This window comes from Mus caroli, chromosome 13, assembly GCF_900094665.2.
Source record: "Mus caroli chromosome 13, CAROLI_EIJ_v1.1, whole genome shotgun sequence".
NCBI classification, from domain to species: domain Eukaryota; kingdom Metazoa; phylum Chordata; class Mammalia; order Rodentia; family Muridae; genus Mus; species Mus caroli.
Genome location: NC_034582.1, coordinates 3,064,435 through 3,073,585, shown reverse-complemented (window position 1 = coordinate 3,073,585; position 9,151 = coordinate 3,064,435). Strand labels below are relative to the sequence as shown.

The 9,151-nt window shown below is 46.2% G+C and overlaps 1 protein-coding gene across 2 annotated transcripts in view; it reads right to left on the bottom strand.

Annotated features, from left to right (window-relative positions):
• Pitrm1 (pitrilysin metallopeptidase 1) overlaps positions 1 to 9,151 on the bottom strand; it is a 32,841-nt gene that overhangs the window by 5,469 nt on the left and 18,221 nt on the right. For both annotated transcript variants that reach the window (XM_021180213.2, XM_029468169.1), the window contains exons 16-23: positions 8,379 to 8,511; positions 7,097 to 7,217; positions 6,906 to 6,982; positions 6,513 to 6,678; positions 5,196 to 5,296; positions 2,739 to 2,859; positions 1,587 to 1,658; positions 892 to 1,004 (exon numbers count right to left, since the gene is read on the bottom strand). In XM_021180213.2, the coding sequence (XP_021035872.1) occupies positions 892 to 1,004; positions 1,587 to 1,658; positions 2,739 to 2,859; positions 5,196 to 5,296; positions 6,513 to 6,678; positions 6,906 to 6,982; positions 7,097 to 7,217; positions 8,379 to 8,511 (904 nt within the window). The remainder of the gene's footprint in view (positions 1 to 891; positions 1,005 to 1,586; positions 1,659 to 2,738; positions 2,860 to 5,195; positions 5,297 to 6,512; positions 6,679 to 6,905; positions 6,983 to 7,096; positions 7,218 to 8,378; positions 8,512 to 9,151) is intronic.

The following is a 9,151-nucleotide window of genomic DNA, read 5'->3' as shown; positions in this document are numbered from 1 at the left end:
GTGTGTGTGTGCCTGTGCCCTCTATAGCACTCACATGCAGACCTGTGTGTGTGTGTGTGTGTGTGTGTGTGCCTGTGCCCTCTATAGCACTCACACGCAGACCTGTATTATAAATCATATCAGTAAATTGTTATGTGCTCCTTGTGCTTGCTTAGAGCTGACTTCGTATCCAGGGTGGGTTTCCTTGTCTCAGACTCAAGAGTATTCATTTCAAGTGTCCTTGAAGACCTTATGTCCTGGGGTGGGCTGGCCCCCTGGCCCTGTGACAAGGGGAAAAGAAAAGAGCCCAAGGGATATGACAGATATTGTGCCCCAAGAACATCTGGAAGGCAAGCCATTTCCAGAAACCAGAAGGCTCACCCAAGGGGAAAACACGGCTAAGACTGAACCTGGACTCCAGCTGACAGCTTCCACGGTACATATCTAGTCACTTCTGGATATTGTTGTCAGTGCAGGATTTGATATTCTGCTATCAACTGCTTGTCTTCGCTCTTTTATCTTTAATTGGCATATGCTACTAAGTAAGCTCATTCAATTGGAAGAGAAAATTCAGCTACCATGGCCATTCTTCATACAGAATGTTCTTTATTTCTGGAGATAGGGTTTCTAACTGAACTTGCAATATGCTGATTTGGCTACACTGGTCAATGCGCTCCAGATGCCTGCCTATCTTTTCCTCCGTGGCACGGGGGTTACAGATGCAGGACATCTGGCTTTTCTGAGGGGTAATGGGGGTCTCAACTTAGGTTCTTGTACTTGCATGATAAGCACTTTACCAACAGAGCCATCTCTCCTGCCTGTCCCCTTTCTGCCTTTTATCATGCTGGACAAACAATTTCACTCAAGTCCAGCTGTGAGAGGGAGGTGTACTTTCCGGGCCCCCTTTCCTACCTGGCATGGTCTGGATCAGCATACGGTACAGTTCTGACACACTCGCCAATGTAATTCACAGGGAAGGGCAGCACGAAATGTGTCTTCATCTGGCAGGGTTTGAAGGTGGGGTCCTACAGGGCAGAGGCCTTTGGGTCAGACTAGGATGTACAACCCAATGTGGCCCTCGGGTAGTAAATGCAGGCGGCACCACCCCAGCATCTCCTTCTCCATGGGTGTCACTAGGGAGGCACTCCTGAGAGCAGAACTTGACGTACTAGGACACTTAAACCAGTAACATTCCACCATTTGGCAAGATGCAATACAAAGAAATTACTATTACATTAAAGGCATTTCAGAGTGTGGACCATGTTCCACGAGCACCATCGAAAGGACCGGATCAAGCACCACAACTGTGGAAACCCAGTAGAAAGGGTTGATGCTGCTGCCCAACTGCAGGCGGCTGCTGAGACGGAAGCATCAGACGCTACAGTAAGTGAACTGGGAGGTGAGGAGACCATTTGGCCCAATAAGTCGAGGCTTATGAAAGGATATGACACCCATCCTGGGCTGTTTCAAGGGAAAAAGGCTCCCCCTGGTAACAGTGAGAGATAGCACAGCCCCAGGTCTTAGGTTGCGGTTCAGCCCTGGAATGATCCCACTAGAAGAACGCTCAGAGTCAGAGAAAGCTCAGCCTGACAGCCTGGGTCACTTACTGTCACCAATTTTCTGACGATCTGGGACCCACTGACATGTGCAGCTCCACTGGGGCCACTGGGTGTGGGTTTCTGAAAATAAAAAAGAATCCAAGAGTGAAGAGAAACTTCCTTGGAATGTTTATGAAGTTTTCAGAGCTCCTTACATGGGTTAGCCAAGGCAGACAGGCTTCCTATTGTAAAGTGATGAAAGTTTTAGCACACTTTTCAAATAGTTCATGAAGACAGCCGTGCACAAACTTAAAGTGTTTTCACCCCCTCCCCCCCTGGGGGTGCTTTCTAGTCATCAAACTATGTCTTTCAGGCCCACTGAGATGACTCAATGGACCTGGTCCTACAAGTTGAAAACAGACAACTGATTCCACAAGTTGTCCTCTGACCTTCACACACACACACACACACACACACACACACACACACACACACACGGGGGAGGGGGGGAGGGAGAGAGAGAGAGAGAGAAATGTAACAGAAACAACAAAAACAATGACCTAGATACATCTCTGTATCCCTCAAAGCATGAGGTTAGGGTGGCAAGATAGGCTCTAGAAGGAGGGGCCTACGGAACAGCAGGTCACCTCTGTGTGCTCTCTCATCACAGAGTGTTGAAGCGATCAATGAGACCAAATGATGAATGGAAGAAGGGACACGTGAACAGCAGCACAGATGACACTAAGGTAATTCCTACAAGAGCTGCAAAGTGACAGCTTTCTGCAGTGACAAGTGAGGCTCGCAGGGACTCAGATTCAATAAGTAAAACCTAAATAAACCCCTGCGAATCAATCAAGATCATTGCTGGCAGGTATGGTATGCAAGGAAATCCATGAAATAACTAGACCCAGTGAAAGGCTTTTACCAGCTTGTGTGAGATTCAGAGCCTAACAAACTGCAGGAGACCCGGCTTCTGGCTCTTTTTGTGGTACCATGTCCCACACCAAGCTCTGCTCTTCCCTATTAGGAGAAAGCTCACTGCCAAGTGTGAAGAGACACGTATGATGTAGGATTGGAGATCAACGTAAGGCTCTGAACTCACTTAAGTAGGCTGATCCTGGGCAAGCCACTGACTCCTCCCATACACCAGTCTATATACACGGCATGCCTGAGCATCAGGTGACATGTGTCAAGGCGAGGCGCACACCTGGGTTCCTTTACCTCGACAATATGCGGGCGGACAGGCTTCCGTTCCTTTTTGCTTCGGCCAACATTTCTAAGGAAGTTTTCCACCTCTTTCTCTGCCTGAGGCATCTGCTGAGGGGTGGCATTCACTGAGCATCTGCAGAGAAGAAACGTGTACCCGTAAAACCAGCAAACCCAGCCTCTCTCCCACGGTCTTACTAACTTATCACATCTGTGTACGAGGGACACAGACATCAAGGGACTGACTTGCTTCTGTCATAAGATATATGAAGGCTGTTCAAGAGAAACAGTATGCAAATGTGCACTCATACAGGGCTTCTCATTCTCACACACATGCACTCACACACACACACACACACACACACACACACACACACACACACGTCACTGCCTCACAGCTGTTAATACAGTGACTTTCTGAAGGGCACAAAGAAGAGAGGGAACACTAACAGCTTCGATAAATACCTTCAGATTTATAACACAGGGTGGAAAATTAAAGAAAATGAATATCCATAAAAGAATTCAACAATCTGAAACTATGCACTTCCTGCTAAAGTAGAGAATTATAAACAAAATGTGTGTGCAAGTCTACATGTACTAAGTACAGGGACATGTGTGGAGGTGCCCGCGGAGGCCAGGACAAGATGGTACTCTCTGGAGTTGGGCTTACAGGCAGTTGTGAACCGCTCAGGGTGCTTGGGAACCATCTCTAGCCCTCTGCAAGAGCAGCAAATGAGTTCTCTCTCTCTGTTTTTTTTTTTTTTAATTTATGTATATTTTAAACTCCAAATTTTTTTCCCACAAAACAGAAACTTAAGGTGCCGAAAACATTTTAAAACATCCTTTTACAAAATCCTTTTAAAAGCATCCTTTAACCTGCTTCTTCAGTAGCAGTAGGATTCTTCAGAATCCTGTAGTTTTGACAATGTGCACGTTTCCCACTTGGGTGTTAAATTCACTATTGGACTAATGCTAACTGTATATGGGCTCTATATTCACTGCTTGTGTTTATTATTGCATGTAAGACACTGCAGAAAGAGCCTTATGAGGAAGGAAGAAGACAGTCTGTGGAGGTGAAGTAAGCCAGGCTGGCCTTAGGTTACAGTGAGAGCTGGCTGAGCTAGTCTAGGGTGTGAAGTTGAACACAGGAGGAAGCAAACCTAGGGTATAGGTAAGTGCTAGGGTGTAAAATGAACACTGGGAAGAGTTAGCCTGGGATGTGAGAGTGAGTGCTGGGCCAGGCTAGCCTGGGGATGTATAGTGAAGGCTGGACTAAATAAAGCCTGGGGCAGAAGGGCAAGCACTGAATTCAGTTGGCCTGGAGTAAAAGGGAAGAAGTACAAGCCAGGCCAACAGACTCCCAGAGCTGGAGCACTGACCCCATGTCTGCCAGCTAGCGGCCCCGTGGCATCTGTTAGTGATTCTCTAGAACTGAGTGGAGGAAGGGATCAGTAATCTATGAAAATCTATGCAAAGCAGCAGCTCTGATTATGCATTGTCTTGTTGATCATCAGTGAATACTCAGTCAGTATTAGTGGCAGCAAGGCACTATATGTAAACTACTGACAATTCATTTTTATTTATGCTCGAGCTCGAGGACAGAAAGCTAACGTAATGTGCACAAACTGTTTCAAGACACTGGCTGTCCTGGCTAGCTATTTATCACCTTGACACAAGCTAGAGTCATCTGAGAGGGGACCTCAATTGAGAAAAATGCTTTGTAAGATCCAACTAGGGCATTTTCTTAATCAGTGACTGATGGGAGAGGGACCAGCCTACTGTGGGTGGTGCCAACCTGGGCTGGTAGTCTTGGGTTCTATAAGAAAGCAGGCAGACAAGCCACAGTGAATAAGCCCACCAGGCAGTACCCACCTGTGGTCTTTGCATCAGCTCCTGCCTCCAGGTTCCCACCTGGTTTGAGTGCCTGCCTTGGCTTCTCTCAGTGGACAGTGACTGGTTATGTCAGCCAAATAAACCCTTTCCTGCCCAAGTTGCTTTGGATCATGGTGTTTCATCACAGCGGCAGAAACCCCAACCAGGACACTGATACTGAGCAAGATAACCTTCTCTACGTCTCACAGAAGATAGGGAAAAGATAATGAATCTTAGGGCATAAGATTTCATCACAGATGGTTGTGAGCCACCATGCTGTTGCTGAGAATTGAACTCAGGACCTTTGGAAGAACAGTCAGTGCTCTTGACTCTCTAGCCCGCAGTTCTAGACTTTAACTCGTTGCTTTCTTGTCCACCTCATGCAACTTTAACTAATTTAAAATGTAATTCTTTTTATTCCCCCAGCACATTAATTTAAAGTCTAGAGTCAGTCCTATAACCTAACACCTACACCAACACACTTTCTGTTTTGAAGATAAATTCAGGTAATTTCGTCTTCAAATGGAAAATACCTAAAAATGACAATTCACAAAATGGTGGGACTCCTAAGAGCTGTTTAGGGACAGGCGGGACACCGACCTCATGTTATCACAGTTTAGTAGATACTTCTTGATCCGGGGCAGTTTTCTCAGGATGGGCTTGATGTCTGTCATGTCTGCAATTCTTTTCATCACCTTCACCTGAACCAAAGGAGGCAGACACTGAGTCAGACCACACTGACAGCCAAATCCTGCACGGTTGAAATAGACTTTACCTGACAGCTGCAGTGCTTGGGATCAAAAAGTCTCCCAAAGGCTAATGCATTTAAATACTTGGTTCCTGGAAGGTCAGGGCGATGACCGGGAAGGTTATGGAACTCCTGGGAAGTAGAGCCTTGCTGGAAGGGGTGTGCCACAGTAAGCAGATATGAGAAAGCAAATGTGACACAAAGTATACAATGTGACAACACTAAGCTTAACAAACAAGATGACTCTCTGGGTAGTGACTGCCATCAGGGCATGAACATAATACAAATCCACTGGGGTGGGCTTTGAGGGTTAGTAGCTTCACCCCACTTCCTCTTCTCGGCTTCCTGGGTATAGAGGAAAATACGTCTCTGCTTCTGTCTCATGATGTCATGCCTTTCCAGCATAGATTCTATCTCTTCTTCCTTAAATCGCCTTCAATTATGGTATTTTATAAGGCTAGCAGGAGAATATCTAATGCCAGAGTATGACTTGTGATTCTCTGGAATTTGGCAGTTATAGAAAAGGATGTCTGCACAGCATAACAATAATTTTGGCGCCTTGTAATTTTTTTATGTCAGTGGTAATTTCATAGTTTCCAGTTGTCTGTTTCTTCTCTGGACAGGACTGAATAGCGAACATCCCTAATACAGGTTGTGACTGGCCACTGGATGTGTCCTGGATTTGTGTGCACATGCGTGTTAACTACCAGCTTGGGTGAAGCTGAAGGACTGTGTAGTACAAAGAAGAAAGGAAACAAACACTTTCCTCTATGAAGTCTGGGAATTAGAAATCAGTAGTAAGTTAGAAGCTTTCTGGTTCCAGTGTATGGGTGTGTGGTTATGCATGTACAAGCATTTTTCATGGTCATGCATGCAAGTGTGTGTGTGTGTAGGCCAGAGAACATCTTTTGTTTTCATTTCTCAGGAACCACCCACATTTTTAAGAGACACTCTCTCTCACTGGCCTGGAATTCCCCAAGTAGGCTAGGCTGGCCGGCCAGCAATCCTCAGGGATCCATCAGCCTTTTTGGCTTGGGATCCAAGCATAAAACCAGCACGCCCAGCTTTTAGAAGGTTTTCTGAGGTAGAATCGTGTATGACTGGAGAACATTAACAACTTCAGGAAGCCTTGCTCATCAGGACCAGCACCTGGCCTTGCTAGTGCCCACCTGATCCATCCCACTGAAGGTCTCCTGCAAGTCCCCTGAAGGTGTCAGTGTCTTGCTTGCTCTGAGGGCTGCATAGAGATGGCCCGAGTCTGAAATTCCATTGGAGAGCTCCTGAGCAGTCATCTTCACCAACACTTTGAAGTGTTCTTCTTCTTCAAAGCATGGACTACAGAAGAAGAGGGATGTCTTAGAGAGTGAGCCAGCTTCACTCCAATACCACAGGGAAATTATTACAGAGGAACTCAGTATCTTTCAATTTTTTTTTCTGTGTGCTTAGGAATTACAAGTAAAATCTGACTAGAATCTGACAAGTGAGGCAAATCACTTGGCAAAGCATTTCAGAGTTAGATATATCATACTCTCACTTATTAATAAACGGGTGAGTAAAGTTACTTGTTAAATATTTCGCTCCACAGATGCATCATGTCTGGCAGGTTCCGCTCCAGGCAGAGAGATGAAAATAACACACCCTGTATCACCAAAGAAAGATGCAAGATAAAATTAATTAGGGTACCATTAAAAACGAGGACACCCTGGAAACAAGCCTTTGACTACATCATGACGGAGCAGGAAGGGGTACCTACCTGCTCGTAGGTATCCAGCTGTGAGTCGTCAGGGAGCACATGGGGCGTGACACTCATGCCTCCTGTCTTGAGCTCAATCTGTTGGGCTTGCTCTCTGTAGTTAAGGATGCCACAACCTAACCTGATGAACAAGAAGTATACCCGAGTCACTGGAGCCCATTTGGGTAGCACTCAAGTTAGCATCTGTGCCTACCATTTTCAAACGCACAGTTTATGTATGCTAATTCAATAACCACAACTCTCCATACGTCCTGTACACTTTGCAGTTTTGAAAGCATGCTGGCATCAACTCTCTACATAGCTCATGTGCCCTCTCACAGAGGTACAAACCCATTTCTCCATTTGGAACTCATGTCCAGTGCTCAGGACACTAGCTAAATCCTTCGGTTAGCTAGCTAGTGCCCCTTAGTGAAGATATCAGGCTGAACGTGATCTTCCAGCCTTAAGCTTGTACATCTTTTACGAGTACTTTCTTCCTCCTAAATATGCTCACGTCATTTGCTCGAATATCTGGCAATGGGGTGGGAGGTATCTGAGAAAAACATGTAGAAATTCTGTGTGCTGATATGTCTAGAAGAAACATTATCGTCTGAGCCCAGAAGACGACTGTGAGGGGCATGGAAACTGGTTTAAAAGGGCAAACACTGGGAGTTACTGAAATGGTTGAGAATGGGGACAAAATGGGGACTGAATGTCCCAAAGGTCAGGGACATTTTCCATTGCAATCTAGTCCTCAGCTGGGCCATGTCCCAGCCTTGGTTTCTCTTTATTGCCCTATAAGAAGCGAGGAAATCGGCAGCTGCTCCTTCTCAGTTTGCCACTGTCAAGAAAACCTCAACGCACAATTCCAAACCTATCCACACCCTGGCCTGGCGGGGGAAAGCAGCTGCTGCAGTTAGCTCTGCAGAGAAGTAGACAGAGTTCACTGTCCACCAAGCTCTGCCAAGACACCCTCAAGCTGCAGCTACTCCTTACGCTGAATTGTTCCTATCTCCTAAGTATATTCTCCTTTCTTCAAGAGCCTTGGCGATTCATCTGAACAGATGCCTTCGCAGGTATTATTCCTTCCATGGATTCATACAGTAACATTTTTTATGATAAGAAAATATGACTATAAGAGAGTAGCTTGTGCACACTGTGACAACACTAAGTTTAAGAGACTCCCAGGGAGGGCATGAACATAACACAAATACATAAAGGACACACACAGAAACACACACACACACACCATGAAAACATGCTGAGCAGCTCATATGTGCATTTACTGCGTTCCACAACTCACTTGGTCAGCACGCTGCAAAAGAGAGGCACAATGGGCCTCAGGTCCTCTGGCAGTGTGTTTAAACTGGAAAAGGCTCGGAAATACACCATGCCGTTGGTGGGCTGTGGGCAGTACTGCACAGGGATGTCTCCAGCTGGAACACAGAAGCAATGCTCTTGGTTTAATTAATCAACTTTCAATTCGTTTGTTGTGTTGTTTTTGAAATCAGGGTCTCATGTATCCAAGGCTGCTCTCACACTAGATGTTTTGGCAAAGGATCTCCTTGAAGTCTTGACTTCTCTTCCTGGGATTACAGGTAGGGAGGGGCCCTCGCATGCTGGACAAGTTCTCTCCCAATTGAGCTACACCCCCAGCCCCTAGTCATTCATAGCATATAAGGAATCACGCTACTGCTTGTCAAGGATGAAAGCGTAAAGCTCGGAGGAACATAGAAATGTACTGCTCACTTCCGGCAGCTGATACAGGGTTCCCGCTGCACTTTCATATCGGTATGAAACCGAAACCCTTTGCAGTGTAAGGGCATCCCTGCTCGCTGAAGCACTGAGATGGAGAAGAGTCCTGTCTTTCTGACCTCGCAGCTCATTTCAGCAGCATCTCAGCGTCGGTCTCACCTGTAACTGAGCCCTCTACTGAGCGCTTCCCTTCATCAGCACTGTTAGGTCTGCGTGGATGAACACGCTCACAACACCCGACTCCATCGCAGCATCTACTCTACACGCTGTTGGTCTTCAGGACCCAACAAGCCCTCAATGGCCCTCAGTGGCCCCATGATT